The 26,537-nt window shown below is 38.0% G+C and overlaps 1 protein-coding gene across 1 annotated transcript; it reads right to left on the bottom strand.

Moving 5' to 3' along the window:
- Positions 1-1,733: 1,733 nt before the first annotated feature.
- HSF2BP (heat shock transcription factor 2 binding protein) lies at positions 1,734-26,537 on the bottom strand. The gene is made up of 7 exons (XM_060766897.2): positions 26,402-26,537; positions 25,790-25,893; positions 23,333-23,482; positions 21,562-21,700; positions 20,105-20,222; positions 6,836-6,939; positions 1,734-3,775 (listed from the first exon to the last, which is right to left on the bottom strand). Exons 1-7 carry the CDS (start codon positions 26,481-26,483, stop codon positions 3,567-3,569), a joined length of 906 nt encoding a protein of 301 aa, XP_060622880.2. The 5' UTR covers positions 26,484-26,537; the 3' UTR covers positions 1,734-3,566.

The following is a 26,537-nucleotide window of genomic DNA, read 5'->3' on the forward strand; positions in this document are numbered from 1 at the left end:
AAGTGAGAAAAAAGGTTAGTCACTTCTGGTCTAGAGCTCTGGTGCTACTTTGGAAATCCTTGCACGTAGCTGGTCAGAACTGATCCAACATACTTTTTCCTTGTAAAAAGGTCATTTGGAATCTATATGTAGTGTCTCTAGCAACACAGCAAGATCTAACCTAGTGGCTGAATTGTAATTCCAGATTCCAATAATCCATTATTGATCAATTTTAGAATTTAAAAAATACCGATTGAATAGTGGTTCATATATTTTGAGGAATCAATTAGCTCAGTAACTTGAAATGTTTATATAGGACTGGAACATAGTAACATATCCTAAGCAGGCTGCCTAAAGCAATTTTATCATGGTATTCCTAGGCGTGTTATTGCAATATTACTGGATGTTCTCTTCCTTCTGAGAATAAAGAGATTGTTTCCACAGTTCTCTCAGATGACCTTCAGATTGCAAATATCCAGCTGTGATCTCATACACTGTGCGAAAGCAGTATAGTGGAATGTCTATTCTTTTTTGGTATTCTGCCACTCAAAAATCATAGTATCACTGCTATATACTAAGAAAACAATCCATTTTTGGCTTAGAGAAGTGCCTTGTGGCAATTAAAAATAATAATTTGTTATAGTCTTAGGTTTTCGAGGACCTCAGCCCACTAACTTAGACCTATCTGAGGAACTCACCTTTAAGTCATTATGTCCCAATAAATAATGGTGCTACAATATACCTTTTGTACTGAAACAGAAACAGACAAGCATTGCTATCTGCTTGAATATTAGATTTCAACTTGGGCAGTCTGTTGAGTGATGGGGCCCAAGAGGTAAAGACTCTGGCTTGTAATCATGAGCACCAAGATACTCAGTATACTATTAGAATTGTTGAGATTTAAGACAAGAATTTAACACAAAGGTACCATTGTAAGTACACAGTTCTTCCAGACTTTAGCACATTTTTTATCCTTCTATCCCACAGGGGGGAAAAGGAGGGGCACATAGACCCGGACACTACCTGCACAATCCTCTCTGTACAAAGTCAGAGCAGTCAGCTTTGTTAGTTACCTGTTCCAAATAACTAGAATGACACGTAACCACAATGTCTGGCCTTAAAAAAACTGGTTTGATAGACATTTCAAGGCTAGATTACATTAAATTAACATGTAATGGGTTTTGTGGGGGAGAAACTGGTTTGACAGACAATTCAGGGCTAGAAGACATAGCTTTGTTTTGAGCTGTCAGCTTCTTTCCCTACAAACATCAGTCAAGTTTCGAAGAGGTGCAGCTGGATTGGAACCTGGAATGAAAGGGAGTTCCTCCTAGCTCCATTCAAACAGACAGTGTGTAAGCCCCAATCTGGATCAAGACCATGGGTGAGGGGTAAAGATCAAGCCTCCCTATCCATATGTGAAATAGGCCCATATTGCATGTTAGGCCTCCCATGTTGACTATTCACAAGGCTTCCAGCTTGAAAATACAGATACTAGAATTTGGGATTGTCTGCTGAAGTTGAATAATGTGATGCTGAATGGTATATAGATATAAGTATTGATATACCTATATATTTCTTTCCAGTGTTCCTCTGATCTTTGTCTGCTTGTGTACTAAAACATGAAGGAACAAAAGGGAATTACAATAAGAAAACATAACAGTCCTGGTGCATTCTATAGCAATTTCCAGCAGAAAATTATTTGCATAATATCTTTCAATCATGTAAAACATTAACAGATAAACATCACATGCATACAACGTCACATGCAGTTTTATTTACTCCATTATGCCTTTGACATCATTGAAGCAGAGAGAATAACACACTGTGACTCAGGATGGAGTGGAGCAAAAGTGTTAAAATGTGCAAAACAATGGCACATTTTCACAGGTCAAGAATTGTACATGTTATATTCCATTAGAACACACAAAAACACAACATAACTACAGCTGCATCAAATTTCCTTCTTTCATAATTCTTGAGTTTCTAAAGCAGCATGTTTCAAGAGAAGTTCTAAAGACTTGCAATCAAACAGAAGGTTGTTTTTTAAAAAAGTGAAACATCTGAACAGTGAAATGAAACTATTCCACATATCTGCCAAGATATATTACAGTTAAGCATATTATAGGTGATTCCTCATCTAGGAAAGAGCAACGGTACAAAAAAAAAAGATTTTTTTTCTGGTATTTAATCTTCATTCCCATGGCTTACAATTATGGGATTTCTCTTGTTCTCCACATGTGTATACCCTCACCAAATAAAACAAGCACAAGAAGGAATGGCACTAGTTTAAAGGGAGTGGTTATCAACTCTCTTTAATATTCATCCTTCTATTTGGAGAATTTACATTTCATTGTTGTGAAAACAAATCAGGCAAAATAGATGGTAGCATTTCTACACTATTCTGGCCAAACTGGGTCTGCAACCTGCAAAAGTAACTGTTCTCATTGCAAGGATAACTTTTGGGAGCAGACAGGAAAACAAGCTACTGAAAATATGCTCTCCGCTATACACAATGGATTACCATGGATCATAGAAAGGTTTACCACAACTATAACTTTAGGATAGGAATGAGTCATTCTCTACTCATTCTATCAAGACCTAGTTACAAACCTTAACCTTTTAAACCAATCATCTTTTTGAAATGTCACTCACAATATAACTTGTTTTTTAAAAATTTAATCCTGCTGATAATCAGTATCAGCACTCATCAGACTCAAAGAAAAAGTCAGGGGTCACCAGAATGGATGCTGCCCCTTTTATTTTATTTTTAGTTACCAATATTTTTTAGAAGTTACCCAAGTTAACTGTGCCGAGGTTAGGTCATCCCGTTCCTTTTTGCACCAAAGGCTCTGTCTGCTATGGTGCACGTAGACAGATGGAATAGACAAGACACTGAGGAGAAAATACTTTGGTAGGATAGTATGGTGGAGAAACACTTCTAGCCATGCTATTCCAGGTGGGTGATGGTGGCAGAAGCACATTACAGAGTCCAAAGTTGTATGTGAACTGCTGGTCACCATCACTTCTACTGCCCTGACCTGCTCAGGGTAACACAGAAAGCAACTGGGTAGAAGTATGCTTGTGTTTTCTTGGTCAGGGTGTGGCTGGAAGCCAACAATAGAGGAACGGCACCATGACTGCATTTTGTTTGGGTTCCCTGGAGCCAAGTATCAGAGTTTTTCTTTCTTTCCCAGATATTTAACAAGCATTTATTTTTGCATAGACAGAAAAGTTGAGCTCATTCTTAAGCTCATTTAATTAGTATATGAGGAAGGCTGCTGTGAATAAAGAAGAATGAGGATTTTTTAAAAGCATGTGATTGTGCTCCACTCCAAAATATTAATGTGGACTAGAAAAGTCATAAGATTTGGCTGTCAGTTGTTTTCAATTTCAACTAGCATTAAACTTTACATAGTCATTATTTGTGAGTGTTTTGTACATAGCTAGCATGGATATCTTGAAGCCTGCTCTGTACACCTATGACAACTTTTTTCTGCATAGGCACACTAGCCACACACATATTTAATTACAAAAAATGACTTTTCTAAATACATATATAGCATTATTGAAATGACAAGAACATAACCTTATATTTCATACTCTAAAGCTTTAAGGTCCTCCAACAGTTCTTGAGCCAGGATTCTCAGATCTGCATTGCGGCTCTTTGATAGCATATGGATACGTGGAAGTGGCAAGGACTCACGCATTTCAGGAGATGACTTGGTTAAAACCTCTGGCTCTAAAATTACGGACTGGAGAAGACGTAATACATGAAGGCAAACCTCAGCGTCTGGATCTAGAATTGAAGAAAAAATCTCTAGCTAACTTTCAGAATTTATAAAGGAGCAGAAAACTAAATGACTGCCTCAAATAAAGTTTTCAAAGAAGACCGATTCACAAATGTGCTCCACATACTGACTGAATGCACAGGAGGAGGAGAACTGAATTTGCCATGAGGCAGAAAAGAAGATAAGTACAGTTATCAATATTACACATGCTACTTTGCATAACCAAGAACTCTTCATACAAATGTCCTAAAATAAGCTATGTGCTTTTAAAGAAAAATATTTTAATTTGCAGCATCCAGTTAGATAAGTGCTTCACAATGGTGCTTCAGAAAGTTTCAGTTAAGTTCAATACACAGATATTAGACAGTATGTGCCAAATGAATAAAGGAGAGGAAAATACACACATACAATTGTGTTGTTTTATTTTTGCTTCTAGCTAAAAGGTTCATCTTACCTGTCAGAGAAAATTCTCAACAGTTTTCATAATTCAATTCCATTTACAGAGAATAGGATGTCTGGACTATTATATCTCAGGTTTGTATGGGATTAGGTGATTGTGGATGCATCTAATCTGAAACTATAATACGACTTCAAGACAACTTGAAACCGCAACTTCTCCAAAATACATTTAGGCAATACATGCTGCAGCGCACATTTAAGGTGATACAGTGTGTTTATAAAAGTCCAAGCCAGCCAAATCAGAGTTTGTTTTGTCCTAGTTATACAATGAAAAGTTATCATGTTGTTTTATAATAAAACTTCTTGACAATATACCATGGCTTTGCTAATATTACCTCAAGAACTGGAGCCCCCGATGGCACAATGTGTTAAACCTTTGTGCCAGCAGTACTGCTAACCAAAAGGTTGGTAGTTCAAATCTGGGGAGCAGGGTGAGCTCCCATCCATCAGCTCCAGCTTCCCATGTGGGGACATGAGAGAAGCCTCTCACAGGATGGTAAAACATCCCAGTGCCCCCTGGGCAACATCCCTGCAGAGAGCCAATTCTCTCACACCAGACACGACTTGCAATTTCTCAAGTCACTCCTGACATGGAAAAGAAACCTCAAGAACTAGCACATCATTTGTATTTGATGTCAGCTCGTACTAACCGTGATTCACTCAAGCAACTGATAAGACAGAAAGATACTGTAGTCACATGGGTCATTAGCACCATACTCTCAAATGCAGATTTTTAAAATGGAGCTTACGTAACTGCATAACCTCAGTGCTTACCTTTTAATCTGCAACAGGTTCCATAAATCTGTGAATTCAACTGACATGTCCCTGTGATATTATTTCGTCAGGGGCCAGATTTATCTTGCTAGCATACAAAGGTTATCAAGTTCAAGACTGACTAATTTACAAGTGTTTTGATGTTTCCTAACTGGCATTAGAACATTGTATATCATTGTCGAAGGCTTTCATGGCCGGAATCATTAAAGCCTTGGCAGACCGTACAAAAAGAATCTGCGAACCGCACCTCCTCCAAGATGAACTAAACCACCTAAACTGGGCTTTACAGGCCAATGGATGCTCTACCTCAGACATCAGAAGAGCTGCAAGACAAAGAACAAGCCACGAGAGTAAAGACAAAGATCCACCCAGAGGAAAAGTGTTCTTGCCATACATCAATGGAACCACTGTCGCATGGGGAAGCTGATGAGGAAACACAACATACAAACTATCAACAGACCCACCAAGAAAATCCAACAAATGCAACGTTCAGCAAAGGACAAGAGGGATCCTCTCACCTCTGCAGGAGTCTACAGTATACCATGCAGCTGTGGACAAGTCTACATAGGGACCACCAAATGCAGCAAGGCCCAAACACGAATCAAGGAACATGAAAGGCACTGCAGACTGATTCAACCAGAGAAGTCAGCCATAGCAGAGCACCTGATGAACCAACCTGTACACAGCATATTATTTGAGAACACAGAAATGCTGGACCACTCTAACAACCACCATGTCAGACTACACAGAGAAGCCATTGAAATCCACAAGCATGTGGACAATTTCAACAGAAAGGAGGAAAGCATAAAATGAACAAAATTTGGCTACCAGTATTTAAAAAACTCTAAAATTACAACAGCAAAACAACAGAGGGGAAACAATCAGGCACATCTAATCATCTCTGAACAAAAGATTCCCTCAGGCACTAACAAGCCACACCAAAAAACCGCCAGGCCATCAAATGCCAATCAAGGTGGTCAGTTGAAACATTCACACCTAGCTCCAGCAGACAAGAGTTCTTTGTCCCACCCTGGTCATTTCACAGATATATAAACCCAATTTTGCTAGTTCCAACAGACCTCACTACCTCTGAGGATGCTTGCCATAGATGCAGGTGAAACGTCAGGAAAGAATGCCTCTAGAACATGGCCATATAGCCCAAAAAAAACCTATAACAACCCATTGTATATCTTTTTTTGCTAGCAACTACACAGTTACTTTATGGAGAGGCTTACATTAGATTCTGAAAAGGATTATGAAAAGGATGAACTGCAAATTGCAGTTAGAGAAAAGAGAGTTAGGACAAATGTATCTTTATTTCAAGCTTAAGTTACTGCAGTGTGTGGGAAGAGGGGTACTTTCCTAGCAAGAGGCTGGACAACTGGCAGGAGTTCTGTAGATTGGGGGATGTGATTGTGGTATTTGGCAGAAAGCTTGTACCTTAACACCTTATTGGTGCCATATTGACATGGTTCCTGCCTAAACACTCAATTCTATGGATACCAAGGATTGAAGGAAGCAAGGGCATGAGGAGAAGAGGATCGGCAGAGTTCTGTGAGTTCACAGATGTTCACTCAAAGAGCTACAATTACAGTTATACAACCTGTTCTCCTTCCTTTGGTCTCTGTGACCCACACAAATGAGCGAGTTCTTTCTGTTTTATACCACCCATCCTTCTCCCTCCCACCAACAATTACTTCCAAGATAAATCTCTTGCAAATGATGAGATTCAAAGTGAAGTATTGTGAAGCACTCCAGAGATGTGGTTAAAAAAAACACATTAATAGATTTGAGAAGTATATATGCTTGATTCAATGCATTCACAAATATCTTACCATTCAGGAGCCACCAAAGTAATGGGAAGAATCCTGAGTTTTCACTGATGTACTTCAAGCCTTTCACATTAATACTTACGTTGTATAAGGACATCAGCATCAGCCTGCAACACATGTTTAAAAGGTGACTCAAATGTACACATTTGCCTCCCACCACAATAACATATACATCTCACTTCCAATAAGATTTAAGAAGAATGCCCTGCAGACGTAAGAAGACAAGTCAGATCATACAATTGTATAATCCGACACATACTTTATTTTCAGTTTTCAGATTACAGATCCATATTGTTTTATTAAAGCAGTTTTAGGAAACTGGCAGGACATGACTTCATGGATTCTGAACTAGCTGAAGGTATTTAGACAAACACAGCCTAAAATGATCATACAACATATTCAGTGAAATCCCCTTAACAGAGACTCCCCAGTGGACAGTCTACTATCCTGATTAAGCTGCTTGTCATAACAACAGAAAAAAGCAGCAGCAACAACAAAATAGGCCAGCGACGCTTTATAGAAATAGAAATCCTCAGACAATTACATCCTGTGTTTCACTTCATTCATTCTAGCTTCAACAACACCTTTATTTAAAGTCAGCTTTAAATGCCACATGTCTATAAAAACTCATTTGCATCACATTACTCCCTGAACCAGCTGATCTCTTTCATTAACAAAGCTGCAGTTCTTTCTCAACAACAGTAGAAGTCTGTCCTCCCATATTACCAGGTTGAACAGAACATTCCAGCAAAAGAGGTGCCTCATACCAATCTCTTCATTGCCAGTAATGTTCTCCAATATCCCAGTTTCATCAGATAATGACTACAATAAAACAATTCATGACCAAATAAATCTCCTGCCTTTCAACTGAACTTTCCTTATGGTGACTTAGAGTAGATGTCAACAACAACATACACAACACACCCCAACCCCATGACACTCAGCAGCCTTTAGAGAAGAGAATTTTGCTACTCACTCTAGTCACAGGGCAACTGTATTTTACTGTCTTACAAACCCGGGACAATAAGTATGGAATAAGTAGCAAATCTGTGCTTGAGTTTGTACCACTTCAGGCATGCATGAGGGGCATATGTGACTGCATGGAGGTAGCATACTATATTTCAAAGAGAAAGATTTTAGCCAACATTCTCCTTGCCATCTAATGTGCAGAGAACTGAAGGAAGTAGAACTGTCTTATGATCAACGAAATCTTTATAAATTAAATGCATAGGGTTTTTAATGTATATATATGTATTTATATATTAAGATCCCATGCAATGAATTACTAAAATTTCATTGATCATAAGACAGCTCCACTTCTTCCAGTTATGAAATCTTAGTAAATCAATTGCATGGGGTTTGTAATTATACCCACACACACACATATATAAAATTTAAAATCCCATGTAATGAATTTACTAAGATTTTGTTGATCATAAGACAGCTCTGCTTTCTCCAGTTCCTGCTACATAATAATGCAATATAGCCCTTGAAGAAATGACTGAAAAGAAAATGGTTGCTTAGTTGTACTGCTTCCTGTCTATTTTCTTGATGTTCACTTGTTCAATAGTTGACAAAAGGATTATCTATCAATGTTCTCTCATAGATTTATAGAATAATTTGGCATTGAGTTGGGATGGAGAGATCCAGAAGTAGTCAACTGACTGAATTTTCTTTTCTGTGACATGCACACAGCACCATATAGCTCAAAATGGAACATTTTGAATATTAGTTCTTGTGGCATACAATTAGCATACAATCAAGGTGGTCAGTTGAAAGATCCACACCTAGCCCAACTTACAAAGCCCTTTGTCTCACCCTGGTCATTCCACAGATATATAAACCCCTTTTTCCCCAGTTCCAGTAGACCTCACCTCTGAGGATGCTTGCCATAGATGCAGGCGAAACGTCAGGAGAAATGCCTCTAGAACATGGCCATATAGCCCGAAAAAACCCACAAGAACTGAGTGATTCCAGCCATGAAAGCCTTCGACAATATTTTGAATATTAGTTTCTGGTTCAAGTCAGGCTGGGAATCGACAAAGATCTTCTTCTTTTAACCCTAACAAAAGATTCATCCTGACTGGAAAAAATCACAAATGACTAACTAACCTATTTACCTGTTCCACATAACTCTCTTGGAGGGATGTCAGAAGGGGCAAAAGAAAGTTGTTCTTTTATACTGTCTAATATGCTTTCAAAAGCTCCAGCAAAATACCCCAAAGCCTTCTTATCTCCTTAAAGGCAGGAAAGAGAATAACCAAGCAAGGAAGTACCTCCTTTTGAAAAAAATAATTTTTCTCAATCCTGTTTCCCATAACTCCAGATGGAGCAACTTTCCAATTGTGTAGACTCTGCCTCTGTGTTACATGGGATGGGCTTTATGTCAAATGGGCTTGTCGGGGTACTTTCAAAAGGGATATAAGACAGTCTTTGTCATCCCAGATCCACTTTATATTTTCCAGTTCCCTATATATGATAGCTCTCTTGAATCTAAGATTGGAAAAACAAAAACAAATAAACTGATAGCCTTATTTTCAACTGTCTTTCTTTTTCCACACTATGACTACGGAAAGGGGCAGCAGTAGTGCAGCAGGTTAAACCACTAAGCTGCTGAACTTGCTAATCAGAAGGTCAGTGGTTCAGATTCACAGACTGGGTGAGCTCCCGTTGTTAGTCCCAGCTTCTGCCAACCTAGCAGTTTGAAAACATGCAAATATGAGTAGATCAGTAGGTACCACTTTGGCGGGAAGGCCCATGCAGTCATGCTAGCCACATGACCTAGGAGGCGTCTACGAACATCGCCGGCTCTTTGGCTTAGAAATGGAGATGAGCACCACCCCGCAGAGCCAGACTTGACTAGACTTAATATCAAGGGGAAACGTTTTTCTTTACCTATGACTACGGAGGTAGGTGGTCCTGCCCTTCAGCTCATAATGACAGAGTCTCCCAAACATCTAATGAAAGAATAACTTAGTATAAATGGGAAACAGATTTTACTCAAAAAGAGAAAACCGAATCACCATATAAAAATAATTAAACATTATAAGAAAGTCTTTCTCAGTGTATCAGTGGTAGTAAGAATGAAAACATCTTAAAAATAAAGAAATTCCAATGTAATCCAATTATATTCAATGTTACAACTTGTAATGTATACTATTGTTCTGAAACTGCAACACTCAACTAGTTTAACACATTAAAAATTCAAGTTATTTTGGAATGAGAATAATCCCCATGGTATCAGATCCATGACAGAAATGCCTTCAGCTTGTGCAGCAAACCTTTGAAGAAGAGAAGGCTGAGAGGAGATATGATAGCCATGTATAAATATGTGAGAGGAAGCCACAGGGAGGAGGGAGCAAGCTTGTTTTCTGCTTCCTTGGAGACTAGGACGCGGAACAATGGCTTCAAACTACAAGAGAGGAGATTCCATCTGAACATTAGGAAGAACTTCCTGACTGTGAGAGCCGTTCAGCAGTGGAACTCTCTGCCCTGGAGTGTGGTGGAGGCTCCTTCTTTGGAAGCTTTTAAGCAGAGGCTGGATGGCCATTTGTCAGGGGTGATTTGAATACAATATTCCTGCTTCTTGGCAGGGGGTTGGACTGGATGGCCCATGAGGTCTCTTCCAACTCTTTGATTCTATGATTCTATGATTCTTGCCCTCCTTGTAGATTGCAAGAGTTAAATAAATGTGCTGGAGGAAAAAAACAGGTCAACAATCCCACAGAGGAATAGTCGTGAACTTCCTAGTCACTGTTATTGGGCACAGAATGCAAGTCAATTTGGCCTGATTGGGGAAAAAAGGTTTGGGATTATCCTTATACTTCTGGGAACTGAGCCCTTAAAGCATAAGGGAAAAATAAGAATGATTTCAGACACATTTTTAATACTAGCATCATTATAAAGTTTGTATGTATTCTTGGGTTTCATCTGCCCTTCATATGACATTGTGAACTACTTGTTTTTACAATCAAAATATCGCTAATCATATTGCACCGCTTCTTTAATGGAGATTTTTTTTCCTTTTCAAGTTGTAAGTTAAAGATGCAGGAAAAAAACACATTTTGAGGAGGAAGTTTGTGACATGATGTGCTATTTTGGGGCAGGGGGTGCAAGTTTTTCACGCATCTGTGGTGTCTTCCAGGAAGATAACAAAATCCATAGCACTAACAGCAAATCACATATGTGTTTTAAAGCCGGGGGTGTATATAAACAGCAGTTATCAGTCCTGAGTAAGGATAAAACTGTAGTTCAAAGCACTGAGGAAAGCAAGCTTAAATGGAAGAAGTAAGGAAGCCCCCACCTCTAATTTATGGAAAATATTTCCTTTTTAACAAGAAACAGCGGAAGCTCTTTGAAGAGTCTACAAGTGCAAAAGATGAGAGAGGAGAGAAAAACTGTTCCCTTATTCACCCAACTAAATCCAATTCCACTGGTATTAACAGAAGCAGAACACAAACCATTAGTATTCTAATTACTGCTTATAGTACAAAAGTGATGCTTTAATGACACTAAAAAGAACTTTACTCTTAAGAGAGCCTCAAGAAGGAAAGTAGCAAGTAATAGTCAATAGCTTGAAAACATTGTCCCAAGTCCTGGTTACAGGGCAAGTGTTTGTTATAAACTATGGGCCCGTCTAGACAGGCCCATATCCTGGGACCTGTCTGGGTTTTTACTGGGGATGTCCAAATGACATCCCTGGTAAAAACAAATTAATTAGGAATAACTGTGGTCATTCCGAATTAATTGAATACCTCCATTAGATCTGGGCCTTTCTGCAAGGCCTGGGTATAATGAGGTATTGGGCCTATAGGGGCTTATCTCTGGGTAGTTGCAGGACCAACCGGAACTACCCATGGGTGAGTCCCCACAGCCATCTCACACCTTTTGGACTCCTGGAGCCCAAAGATCCGGGATGGCATCCACCATAGAAATGAAGTGACAGGAGATTGGTGGGGTAGGAATTATTTTCCTTCTTGCCCCTCACCCCCTTCTCCGCCTTAATGGTGGCCCAGTAAGTTTTTTTAGGAGTTGTTTTCTGGGGCTTTGGGATGGCTGCATGCCATCCCAATAGTTACCGGGATAGCATCTAGACACACACACCCCAGGAAAGCCCAGTTTTTGGGGGTGGGGTAAGAATCCACTTTGGCACAGATTTTGGAGCTGTCTGGAAGTGTCCTAAGGCCCCTTCTACACTGTCATATAAAATCCAGATTATCAGTAACTATATGAACTTGATTATATGGCAGTGTAGAAGTGGCATAAAGCAAAAGTAAGATTGATGCTCTTGAGTGGCAGTGCTCCTAAGTGCCTTAATAGCCTCCCCCATCCTGTGGACAAAGAGTCCACAGCAACTAATAGTGTACTTCACCCAGGAGTAGTCGTGCCCTTTGTGGTATGCACTGATTGGTATGCCACGTATATGTGGCTATGACTCATTCTGCAAAGTATAGGACATTTAGAATGAAGTGTCTAGTCTTTGTTGACAAAGAGCCTGCTTGCATGATGTGTGTGTATGTTACTACCACCCCCAGAGTGGGAGACAATACTCCCAAAGTTGGGGAGGGTCAGAGAGTTATAGTACTATAGTTTAAACAAAAGAGAAAATTCACAAACGCAATGGATAAGGGAGGCAATTAATAAAAGCCATGCTTTGAAGCAAGCATTTTCCTCCCCTTGCTTATCTGTGAGAAAAAGAAGAGTTTCACTTGGCACCTCCAGCTTTTGGAACAGAATAGAGAGGGTGTTTGTCTTGAATTCTAGGAAGAAAATTGCAGTGTTGCCTGTCTAGAGCTCTTTTTATCTGATTTTCAGCCTCCTGTCCTGGGTTTTCCATATGGCTAGAAGAACCCTGTGACTGGATGCTGACTTGCACCATGTACCATCTTGTGACATGGCAAAATAGGAAGGATAGCTGATGTGGAAGCAGCTTTTTTTTTTACTTTTTTCTCCACAATTAGAATTTTTCTAACTTAAGTCTAGGACAGGTGTGAAGATTCACCACTGCTGGGAATGTGTATATGGATTTCAATTAATTCTTATACCCCAGCTGCTTAACCTTTTTAAGGCTATTTAGAAAGGGTCTTGAGTTGTAGGGATTAATGCTGTGTGGTCTTGTTGCCAAGTTTTGCATATAGTCTTTTTAATTATTTTAAATGTTTAGTGCTTTCGCTTTAGAAACTGCTTTTAACTGTTTTTTAACTACCTTCTGTATTTATATAATAATTTTGAATGTGTATTATTTTAAAATAAATTGTTAGCTGCCATGAATCTTATTATTAGGAGAAAGGCAGGATAGAATTCAATAAAATCCTCCTCCTCTTCCACCCTCGCCCCCCTGTGGAATCTAAGAGAAATGGGTTTGCACTTCAAAACTCTATTTATGTTGCAGAAAGACCATAGTTCATGTATTCCAGTTACAAAAGCCACCATATGACATCATTTTTAAAGTGACATTAGTCTCATCAAACCACTTGTCACTGTTTACACAGCACTTTCATTATATATACACAGAATAAGTGCTATGCTCAGTCATCTGTTCTCCAAAGCCTCTACAAGTGTGTGCCATAATGAACGGCTTTACCAATCTGTACACCTGCAAACATCCCTATACACTGTGACAAGAACATTTTAATTTTTAGAACAAATACCCAGGAACGCAGGAAGCTGCATTATACTGAGTCAGAGCATCAATCCGTCAAGCCATGAATTATAAACGCAGACCAGCAACAGCTTTTGGGATTTTAGGCAGGATTTCCCACCGCAATCTGGAGATTCCTGCTATTTCTCCAAAGGTATTTCATCCATGTACTAACAAGTCTAATCCTTCTCAATTATCATAATCAAACAGTATTAGGCATATGCAAGGTGATATAGGGATACAATATCCTAATTTTTTCAACTGAATGTAATTTCATTTTCCATCTTGTCACTTTCTCTAAAAAATTATAGGCTGAGAAATGAGAAGACAAATTTACAGAAAACAAATTTGCCAGAAAACTAAAAAGTAATTTATATTATATTACATTTTTTCCTAATAAGATTGTCTTTAATGATTTTTTCCTATTTTATTCTTTTTTTTTAAAGGATTGTGTTTTTATATCTGCTTTATAAACTATCTTATGAGTCAAAGTGGTAGGTACAGAAAAAGTATTTCAGTGTAACAAATATATATACAGGGATGTGTCAAGTGCAGCCTCCAGCTTGCTTTGGACCCTAACAGCAAAATATTTTTCCTAAATGAAATATCCCCAGAATAGATTTCTCCCTTGGATTCAGAGAGACTCCAGCAAATACTAGATAAGTTTTTTGTTGCCAACTCCATTTCCAAACAGACATCAGGCTCCTTTTTCAAAATGGAATTGAGCCCAAGTACTTGAATCCTTCAAAATAACATGATTTACAAGAACAAGACTATTGCTTCTTTAAGCAGTACAAAAACCAACAAGAATGTTTTGGCCTTTCATCAGTCAGGCATGTGTCCAACAGATTCTGAAATAATTTGGAAGCTTTAGAAAAGTACACTGGGATAAATTGGTTTCAGACTGAGTCAGATACAATTCTATCTCTCTCTGATTCTGAAAAGAAGAGAATCGATGTCCATCGCCACAGCTTTCAAACTCACAATATCATCAGCTAATAATGGTGCTGCGTGAGAGAGAAATTCACAATTCCTTATTAACTTGCCTTCATGTACAGCCGTTGGCTCATAATAAAAAGTGTGCAAGATGCTGTCAGAAAATGTAAGGATATCTCTAAAGGCCCTTTTGGGTCACCAATCATTGTGGTCATAGGCTATTTCTCATTCTGTGAAAATCAACACAGATAATGCAAAAGGAGCCTTTAGCTTTGGTATCTGTAGATCACCCATTTTATCCTCACATAAAAAGTAAAAATCTTTGTAACAGCAATTTATTGTTGTTTATTCGTTCAGTCGCTTCCGACTCTTCGTGACCTCATGGACCAGCCCACGACAGAGCTCACTATCGGCTGTGGCCACTCCCAGCTTCTTCAAAGTCAAGCCAGTCACTTCAAGGATACCATCCATCCATCTTGCCCTTGGTTGGCCCCTCTTCCTTTTTCCTTCCATTTTCCCCAGCATCATTGTCTTCTCCTAGCTTTCCTGTCTTCTCATTATGTGGCCAAGGTACTTTGCCACTAATATCCTTCCCTTCAGTGAGCAGTCCGGCTTTATTTTCTGGAGTATGGACCGGTTCTTGCGGTCCAAGGCACTCTCAGAATTTTTCTCCAGCACCACAGTTCAAAAGCATCTATCTTCCTTCGCTCAGCCTTCCTTTTGGTCCAGCTCTCACATCCATAGTTTGCTACAGGGAACACCATTGTAACAGCAATATGTCTGTACTTTGCAGGATATAACCACTTCTTCTCCAAGAAAATACCAAAGGCATGTACACCCTTGGAAAGCAGATGAAAAGTACAGGAGTTATTCTCTCCTATAGATCTATCTGTCTGACTTTGTTTTACTATTTGCACTTTTTCTGGCATCTCTTTACGCAATCTGGTGTTTGAGCATTTCTCTACAACTCTTCAACTTCTTGCTCAGCCATGGAAATTCACTGAGTGACCACAGGCATTTCACACAGCCCCAGAAAACCTCTTATAGGTTCAACTTAGAGTTGCCATAAATCAGTAATTACTTGAAGGCACACACAACAACGCTGACAAGAGACAGTGTCTGAATATATAGTGTGGACACCTCACTAAGCTTTGTGGCATGGACCTTTCACTTGTAAAACATATAGCCCCTCGCATGGCCAAGGAACAAATGACAGTGTCTGCCCTTTATCCACTCTAGGACTGAAACAACAAGAAAGATCACCAATAGGAAAAGACTGATTCATCAGGGATGCTATCCTTTAGTCTACTGTGGAGAAAGACCATTTTGGAAATATTTATCTCCATGTCCACTTCATCACACTAGAGGAAAAATCCACTTAAAATCCGATTTTTGTCTCCTGCAGAATTCTAGGGTTTGTAGTTTAGTGAGTCTGTTAAAGGCTTCTCCCTAAATTACAAACACCAGAATTCTGCGGGAGGCAGAAACCTGATTTTAAGTGGATTCATTCTCTAGTGTGATGAGATATCAGGGGATAAACTATATAGCCCAAGAAAAAGAGGTGAAAAATCTCAACATTATTTCTCTGTGCCTTTGCTCCTTCCTGTCTCTTTTTGAAAATAAATCTGTCACTCTGAAATAATTATACAAAAGAATAGCTTCCTCTTGCAAAGAAATAAAAATCCTGTATAAACACAGAAAATCCCAGTCTCTGCCAGGCATTCGAGATTGTTGCTATCTCTCCAGCCAAAGAGCATGTCTTACCCTGATACATATGTCCACCCTGCCCCATTCTCCACTGGGAAGCTGTAAGTACCAGCTGTTCATATAATCCACCAAAACAAAGTTATATAAATATTATCACAATAGAAAATATTAGTACTTCTGCACATGGTTTTGCAGTCTGTTTATCAACAGAAATGGCAAAACAGATTAAAGGTGACATAGAAAATCATGGGTGCGGTTTGTGTTTTTCCTTCAGTTGTTTATTTTATAGACAAGATCTTATGTGAAGGCAATCTAGCATGGAATGCAGAAAATAGAGAAGTTATTGAGAATTTAAACATCTTCTACTAAGATGTTCAAAGGGCAAAGCTCAACGCTCTGGCACACAGCCTAGTGACTGCTCCTTAGTCCTTTAGCACCCCATCCTGTTGTCAATTATAGATTCTCTATACTACAGAACAGTGTTAAAATGTACATTTTCATTAACTATCTCATTATATCGTTAAATAAATGCTCTCCTGGCCCAGAAAATTTAACCTTGGCAATTGTTCTCTTACTGCCAAGTATAGATTTACTAAAAAGCATTTGGCACTCTCTGCTGACCATCCTTTGTAACAACATAAAGACTAAAATATTTACCGTATATGGTGCGTAAGTAGTATTTTCAATAACAAGGAGAAGAAAGCAAAATATTTTAGTATGGTATGTTTAGTAGTATAAAATAAGGAGAAAACTCTGTTTCCTACCAAAGAGCTCCATATGAAGCTGATTTATTAAAGTCAAAACTCAGGGCCCTTCCAGACTGGCCCTATATCCCAGGATCTGATCACAGATTTTCTGTTTATCCCAGATGATCTGGCAGTGCTGACTCAAATAATCCAGTTTAAAGGGGAAAAAAACTGGGATCAGATCCTGGAATATAGGGCCTGTCTGAAAGGGCCCTCAGGAAGTGTCTTTACACACACATAAATGATTACACATGAATATTGGGGCTTCATTATTTTAAGATTTGCCCCTTCATTCACCAAACAGACACTTCTTACATGAGGTGTGAGAAATCAGGCATCCCATCAGAATGGATAACAACTCCCAGCAGTCTAACCAGCATAATCAATGTTGAGGGATACTGGGAGTTGCAGTCCAATGTGTGAAGTGCCACATTATTACAAACTCTTATTTACACTTCTGAATTAGGTGGAAATTGAATTGTGGAAACTGAAAAAACAAGGAAAGTTATTTTATAGGTGTTAAATTGCTTTATTTGTAATCCATAAAGCCCTAGAAAAGATTTTAATAGTATTTCTGACAGGTTTCTTTTTACTTCAAGTGTGATTTCTAAGATGAGAACTGAATGCTGGATTTTGTTTTATTGTGTGTGTGTCAGGAGTGACTTTAGAAACAGCAAGCCGCTTCTGGTTTAAATACTGGATTAAAACTAGTGTGATCCAGGCCTATTATTATGTTGCTCTGTGCATATTTACAGAAACAACTACTGTAAACACTTGTATATAAGTCAAGGGCAGGTTTTGGGGCCAAAATTATGGATTTTGACACAACCCATGGATAAGCCAAGGGTTATTCTACAGAGAGGGGAAACACCATTGCAATCTCAGGGAGGCAGCTCCCCGGCCACTGCCATTTCCCCATTTAGGCATTAAAAAAGTCCAGAGGTGGTAAAGGGAGTTGGTGCTTCTTTTAGTTTTTCCCAGAATGGACTGATCTCTCACTTTCCACCAGTTTACTCAGTAAATGGGGTGGCTCTTTTTTTACATATCGCAGTAAAGATACAGTACTTACACTGATCAATGAATAGGTCGATTCAGGTTTTGGGGGTTTATGATTTAATTTTTACATGAGCATGCAGGGTAGTTCATTTCTGTTCTAGGGGTCTTACGTGCAAGCTCTGCTTCATTGTATTCCTGAAACTCATTATTTTCCATCTATAGTAGACAAAATCATGCTTGTATTATTAGCATTATATATTGAAAACACAAGCCACCTTTGATTTTTTTTTCTCATTGTATTTATAGTAATTGTAAATGCATGTGAGAAAGCAGAGAGGTGTATGTCTGAAAAAAGGTTAAGATCAAGTTTTTTAAATTTTGTGATAACAAACTGGAGACTTCGTAATACCTGTGCAAATGAGTCTTGCTTAGCCTCAAAGTGTTTTATATGAGGGTGGGTCAAAAGGTTTTGCCTCATGTGTCATAAAAACCAGAAGTTGCTACAGAACTATCCTCTACGCAAAACTACTGTTCAACATAGTCACCATCAATTTGTACACATTTGTGCCATTGTTTAACCCAAGCATCAAAACCATTTTAGAAAAATTCAGGGTTTTGCTTCTTCACCCATGGTTTTAAAGCTGTTTTAACATCAGTTATAGCTTCCACATCCATGCTGTCATAAGCAGGTATAGATTATGGTGCATGTGAACATTCAATACAAGACATCACTATCAGCAAAGAAACTATTAATATAAGGTACTGCATAATGTTACTGCCTGTGGATGTTTATGCTCTACTGAATTAAAGAAAGTCCATGGGCAATGTCTCCCTTTGCTTTCTGCAGACAGCAATCCCAAAACAGCATCTATCCCACACATGGAGCAGGTCACAAGAAAGCCACTCCCAACCACCATCATTTGTCAAGATGGTCCTGGCTATTTTTTCTTGGTCCAAATCAGACTGCAATCAATATTCTTTGCAAGCTCCATACCAGATACTTAACAGAGAAAAATAGTTTACACTATGCAGCTCAGGTTACACAGAATATTAATTTGCTACTCTGCCTTCTGTGGAACCAATGTATAAGACACAGAAACTATGATAGAAAGATTAGTAGGCAACACAATCAAGTCAGCCCTCCATATCTGTGGGTTTTGTATCCATGACTCAACCAACCATAATAAAATCCCAAAACAATCCTTGATTTTGCCACATGCCAAAGTACTATGCTAATGTGTAGGCATAATCTGCTATAGCCTCCTGCCATTTCACACATCCTCGGGCGCTCTCTGGCACTCAATTTGATTTGTTTGCCATTTTATATAAGCAATTCCACTTTACTACACCGCTATATATACTGGGACTTGAGAATGAGCAGACTTTAGTATTGGGGGTAGGAGGGGGGGAGGTAAGTGCTAGAACTAATTACCCAGATATGAAAGGCCAATATGTAATATCTTTTTTCAGGATCACTTCTATCCCGGATGCTGTTCACTGAAGATAATATGTCACACCTGTTGTTTCCTTATTGCTATTTAGAGCTAGATATTTATCACCTACTCAACACCTGGCCTCAGTACAACTCTAAAGAGAAAGAGCTTGATATTGTACATGTACTTGAATTTTAGGGAAGGATAGTAGAGGCAGAAATGAAGTACTTTGGCCACATAATGAGAAGACAGGAAAGCTTGGTGAAGGCAGTGATGCTGGGGAAAATTGAAGGAAAAAGGAAGAGGAGCCGACCAAGGGCAAGATGAATGGATGGCATCCTTGAAGTGACGGATTGACCTTGAAGGAGCTGGGGGTGGTGATGGTCGACAGGAAGCTCTGCCGTGGGCTGGTCCATTTTGTCACGAGGAGTCGGAAACGACTGAACGAATGAACAACAACAACATGTACTTGAATTAAGAGTACAGAATAGGGTGACTATTTTTAAAATAAGAGATTCTTCCCTCCAAACCTGCAAATGTAAAGAGCCCTAAATTAGAATACTTTGTATTTTTCCAAGATTTTTCTCCAAGTAATCCAAGTGCCTCGCATAAATTTCTCCTCATTACAATGTATGACAGTCAAATATTATTACCCCGACACTGTATATCAGAGAGGATGAAGTTAGGAATCTGAGCAGCAGTGGCATATTTAAACTAGAGGTTCACCATGTGCTTTACTATTGAACAATGTTGCATCCACTTGGATATAATGGATTTTAAGACAATAAGCTTCTTAAAACAAATCAAATCTTACACTTTCAGCTTGGTACAGCATCCTGGCTTCATGTCTCCTAAAAGTTGCATCATTGTGTCCAACAAAACTTGACTTGAATTAACCAGGAATTCACGGCCGCATGCTAAAGCAGCAATATCTATAAGGGAAAATACAAAATAATGTATACCAGATTGGCTCCAGTTCTTCTACATTGCCTTTGGGGATAGTACAAAATAAAGGTATTCAAAAATCTGCACTGCAAATAGTGTTCAATGCACCTTTTTCACACAAGGTGGCAGCAGATATTCACACAAGATTGGTGACTGACAGATGCTCACATGCACAATTAATTTTACATTGCCTAAATATCTTCAAGGAGCTGCATTCCCACTACATTTTAGCATGTGACTTATGCTCTAGAACAGTAGTTCACAGCCTGTGGGTCCCCAGATGTTTTAGCGTTCAACTCCCAGAAATCCTAACAGCTGGTAAACTGGATGGGATTTCTGGGAACTGTAGACCAAAACACCTGGGGACCCACAGGTTGAGAACCACTGCAGAGTCTAGCAACTAAGGCAAACAGTGTGTGGTGATACTGGTGGTGTGAAAGCTCCTCATACATACCCTATCATCAAAATGTCAAGCCTCAGGTCAGTCTGATGATACAAGTAACCAAAACATTTTATTTGCATCATTTCACAGTTGACTGTGATTCTCATTACACCATTCCTCATTCTTCCCAATGGAATGAACAACCAGCCACAGAAATGTATGTTTCAGGACAAACGCAATCATACACAAAAATTCTGGTCACTAAATATTTTTCCACCCACTTTTGTTCCTCAATGACCATTGCTAAAAGTGAACTTCTCAGTCATCGCTATACCCACAAGTTTTGCATTTCTGTTGCTATTCTCACACATTTATCCTACTCATTCATAGTTATAAATCTATGTTCCTAGGCACATCACTCCATGCGTCTGCTAAGTAGGCATAAATGTATGAAAGCTTATGCTACCAACTTCTTTCTCTTAGTTTCAAGCGTGCTACAATATCCCTTTGCATACCGATCTTGACTAATGTGGCAACAACTTTGAATTCTGATCTTGACTAATATGGCAGTGACTTTGAATTATATCACACTGGTGATAGTATGCAGGCTATCACGTGCATAGCAGGAAGTTGGACTGGATTGCCCTTGAGGTCTCTTCCAACTCTATGATTCTATCTTGATCTATGGATCAGAGCTATGTGCCAAATTAGGACAGAAAAACATTTTACTTATTACCTGGGCCAGCTGTTGATCTGAAAATTATACTGATTACAGATGCATTAACAAATGGATGTTTTTAAGCAGGAAATAAATATTTATAAATATTAGAATTAGAATAAGAACAGTCTTAAAACATAAAATATATACTTTGAAAGGCAGTTGCTTTACCAAAAACTTAGACTAAATATGCAAAAAAATCTTCCTATGAAATATAGTGACTTACTTGTAACAATCCCTGCCAAACCTAATACAAACTGACTTTCATCAGAATCCATATTTTGCTGTTTGATATCTTCACTTAATGATCTTACAAAACTTTCCATGGTTTGCCCAGCAATATTAAAGAACTTCACAGCTTTACTCTAGGAAGTAATGAAGGAAAAAAAGCAATTACCATGTTTTCCAATAATTTTCCAACAATTATCATGTTTTCCAATAATTAATACTCAAGCAAACATGAGGGGATTAACTGTGCAGATTGTTTTCTGTTCTATACCAAGACTCTTCTGTTGAGACAAATGTTCTACAGTTATAATATTCTTCGCAACTGTAGCAAATTATAAGCTACAGTTGAAATATGGTGTGTATAAACATTTTGAAAATGTGCACAAGATTAATAAAAAAATTCTAGAGATTATACGCATTTTTAAGTTTCATTTTGAATGTAGTGAATTATAATGTCTTGCTACAGTGACACTGTACAGCCTAATATATTTATTATAACATTTAGAAGGAGCTAAAACTCATTCAAGTCAAAGTTTGAAGATGGCATGAGACATTTTATTTTCTCTGTGCAATAGAAAGCACCTAAAAGACAAAAAGCCTCGACAAGTGCTGCCCAGACTATGGCAGAAAAAGGAGGAAACACAGTAACAGCTAAATCATTATACAGCTACTTCAAAGGGAATTATTTCACACAAAGCAGTTGAAAAATCTTCTAATCCAGAAAAAGGAAGTAGATGAATTAAATCTGTCTTCAAAACCCAGGCTTGATTACAACTAGTAAAATTAACATTTTTAAAAAAATTTAATTTATATATTTATATATTGTATATGTGTATGTCTACATATATATATAATATTAACTGATTATTTTCTGCAGACTCTGGATAGTTACATAAAGCTTAGTGACATATCAGCATAATACAACAGAAGTTTCAGCAAGAATGGCAAATGAGAATACTAGAGTGGATCAACAGTGTTTGAAAAGTAGTAGAAATCATGTTAAGTAGAAGTATACATATGTTATCTAGTTTCTTAAATAAGAAAAATAATAGTTGGCATTAAAGCAAGCAGGTTTTCGGAGCAAATAATATCTTCAGTTGAGGGACTGGAAACCAAGCCTCTTATCTGTTGTCTTTTGATTTTTTAAAAATATAATATAGGATAAGGTAGTTTGTGGCTTACAGTATTTACACATTATGTGTTTTATATTTCTAAAATGTTTTGTGGCTGTGTGTGTTTGTAATCAAGACATTTAAGAAACAAAGAGATGGATTAATGTAAAAAGGCTGCATGGCTGATTTACAGATTCTTCCCATGGTAAAAGCTTTTCAAGACCTGCGCATATGTGGAAAATGGCAGTGCTATGATTACACAGTTATTCCCTCTACATCCTATAATATATTCATGGTTTTCCATGACTAAGTGGGGATTTGAACCCTAGTCTTCAGGGCCATAGTCCAACACTCAAATCACTACACCAAGCTGGCTCTATTTATTTATTTAAATAATAATGGTTAGTATAATTTCCACCATGGAAGCATCTCCATGCAGCTCAGTTTGAATTTTGTCAACATTACACAAACATGTGCAGCATGGGCTCAGCACCTAGGTCGTAATAAATGCATTCAAGAAAATAATAAACTGTGTGCCAAGACCAACTAAACTGAAAAACAAAGGTCAATCTGTTTTGCTAATAATTCAAAGTTGGTTTTTATCTAGTTAGCTAATGATATCTACCAAATGAAGACTGGTGCAGTAATTGAACTTACACTGCCTAGAATATTTTTAACTGTTTCTTCATTGCTAGAGACACTCCATAACAATGTGCACACTGCAGCACCCATTTCTGTACAGTATTCAGCTTGTTGTAATAATTGTTGCTTTGCCTCATTCAACTGTTGTCGAGCTGTTAATTTTTCCTGAAAATAATCAAACTAAATATGACTACCAGATTAATATTGGGCAGCATTATATTGCTAAGAAATTCTTAAATATATTTTCTAATAAATTCTGCAATGCTCTTGGCTAATTCCAAAAAGAAGATAAATTGACTCAGGGTAGATATGCAGGAATTTGAAATCTCTTCCAGTTGCATGTTACAAAATACAGTACAGCCCCTTATATGGGAACTTCATATCCATGGTTTCAGTTATTGAATCCCCCTCAGAAGTATGGGATTCTCTCAGTGGTTCCCAACTTTTCGGTCTCCAGGTATCTTGAACTTCACCTCCCAGAAATCCAAGCCAGCTTATCAACTGTTAAGAACTGTGGAAGCTGAAGTCCAAAACACCTGGAGGCCCAAATGTTGGGAACCACTGCCTAGATGCTGTTCTACGGTAGGCTTGTAGACTAAGTATAATAAATAATAAATAAATAATAATAAATAAAGTATAGTCAAAATGTAAAGTTTGCTATTATCCATGGATTTTTTTAAACCTAAAATAATGGACAAAGAAATTATATTGACTCCTAATTTTGTTAGTCTTATAAAATCTCCAAAGCAATTTCAGAATATAAACTAGTGATTCATTGTTGAGAAAAATAATTCAAATTATACAATTTCTAATCATTCCACTATTATATTACAAGAAGTTTGTTAAGAATGTAGATCAGATTTGCGCAAGTTTAATAGCAAACCTTCAACTTGTGCACAGCTTTATCTCACCATTACAAAAAGTCTTAACTGCAAGGAAATAATATTCTGGATGATTATAGAAGCATTAAAAAAAAGAACAATAGTAATATGAACTCAGGTCTTTCCAGTAATGTAAAAAAAAAAAACTGTAATCCTGCAAAAAATTGTGCTTGAAATCAAAGCAGCATCTTCCTTGAGGGACGGGAAAGCCTTGCCTCTCATGTTACATTATCCTTTCAGAAAGCTCAGAACTTAAGATATATGTAAGAACTCTACTACAGGACTAATTTAAAGGCTAGATTAACCAGTGCTGAAAAGGCAAATAGATCCTGCCTTGGCATCACCCACTCTCACATAAATACAATCTTTTACGTGCTGACAAAACATTGGAACTTATCTAGCCAAGTAGAATATCTTATTTTATTTGGAAATGGGGATCCTATGCATATTTACCTAAACACAAGCCCTACTAAGTTCAATAGAGCCCACTCCCAGGTTATCATGTTTAGAATTACAACCAGGAAGCAGGCACAGGGAAGTAACAGGAAACAAAGTAACAGGAAAGATCACAGACACCCTAAAACGAAGGAGATTATCCTTCTAAGATACACTGGTTTAAGTACAGTGGGCTCTCAATATCCACCATAGTTTGGTTCTAGGATACCAAAATGTATGGGTGATTTATTTATTTATTTATTTTGTGTCAAAAGCATTCCATAAATAAATAAATTTAAAAATGATAAAATAAAGGGATCACAAGCAGCTAAATAGTTTTAGACCAAAAACTGGCAACAGAGACCGCATTGTCTGTAGCTTTAAACAGTTATTCCTCTGTGCATGAGGCAGGGCATTGTGGGCAAGCACACAGATGCTGAATTGTTTGTTCTGCTCCACAGTCACGCAAGGTAGAGGATTCTTCTAGGTAGTCTTTTGATCTGCCAACTTCACTGGTAAGTGTGTTCAGGGACTTCCAAGTTGCCCATTCTTGGTTTGTTCCTGGAAGAAGACCCTCGTATGGATGCTAAAGTGCCATTATATGCAATGGTAGAGTAAATTGGCATCCCTTATATAAAATGGCAAACAATTCAAATGAGTGTCAGAGAGCGCCTGAAGATCTACGTAATGGATTGAAGCCAGCACAGATTGTCTACACATCAATATACTGTCTGATGTGCAGTAAAATCAAGGTTTCGTTTGGAGACATTTTTCCAAATATTTTTGAGCTGTTGTTGGTTGAATCCATGGATGCCAAATCCATCAATATGGAGGGTCAACTGTACACTAAGCATTCTTCAATGTCAGTTAGAATGAAAACCTGACAAGAACACAGCTGTTCTTGCGGACAAATGCATTAATGGTGCGATTGTATAAGTGTCTTTTCAGAAGGCAGGGTATAGAATTGCAGTCTAAATATTTTGCAATGGCTGCCATTCTATGAACACATTTATCTGAAAGCAAGTACTGTATTATCTGATACATTGGGTCTTATTTATTTGTGGACAAAATAACATTGCACTGTGCCTCTCAAAGGCACGACACAAAAGATAATTACACAAAAATGAACTGAGTTATGAATACAAATTCTACCTACCTTTCTCTCTTTCATGCAATCTGCTTGAGCTGCTTCTAAGCGGGCTTTATAGTGTTCACAATCCATTCTCAACTGTTCTAGTTCAATATCTTTTCTTTCTATGGCTAAAAGGCAGAAGACCCAAACAAAAAATACAAAGTAGAACAATAATTTGAAATTCTAAAACTTATTAACAATTAGCCAACAAACAATATATATTCTGAAAAGATAGTAAGCATCCTAGAGTGCTCCATACCACTTTGCATTATTCACATCCCACAATGGAATATGTTTCTTGGGGAAAGGTGATGCTTTAAAGTTAAGTTACACATCAATATAACTCAATCTTAATTTCTCCAGTTTCAATACTTCAATAAGCACCACCATCGCAACAAACTAGAATAAGAGCATAACAGTATTGTCCTGTACTGGACAAAGAGTCTAAATATCTAGATCAGCATTTGAATCTCTTACTGCCAACAAACTGACACAACAGGAACTCTATAAGTAGGATCTAAGTGGAATAGTAGCTTCCTAATCATGTTCTACATAAATTATTACTGAAACACAATCAATAGTAATACACTCAATAGTCAATTTATGCAGTAATACTAGCAAATATTGCAAACTCACTTGTTTCAGCAGCATCTAACCTCTGAAAGCTCTCTAAGACATCTCCGTTCACCACTTTGGGCAAAATGTCATGCAACTGCATCACTTCCGTCGTCAACCTCTCTAAATCTCTTTTTCTGACTTTAACAAATTCCCC

The sequence above is a fragment of the Anolis sagrei genome, chromosome 3, assembly GCF_037176765.1.
Source record: "Anolis sagrei isolate rAnoSag1 chromosome 3, rAnoSag1.mat, whole genome shotgun sequence".
NCBI lineage: Eukaryota > Metazoa > Chordata > Lepidosauria > Squamata > Dactyloidae > Anolis > Anolis sagrei.

Coding starts and splice junctions, on each gene's coding strand:
- HSF2BP (XM_060766897.2), bottom strand. CDS start 26,483: ATGCAGTTGCATGACATTTTGCCCAAAGTGGTGAACGGAGATGTCTTA. Junction 20,223..21,561: donor TTTGGCAGGGATTGTTACAA/GTAAGTCACTAT, acceptor TTTCCCTTATAG/ATATTGCTGCTTTAGCATGC. Junction 3,776..6,835: donor ACTTTGGTGGCTCCTGAATG/GTAAGATATTTG, acceptor CTTCAATTCTAG/ATCCAGACGCTGAGGTTTGC.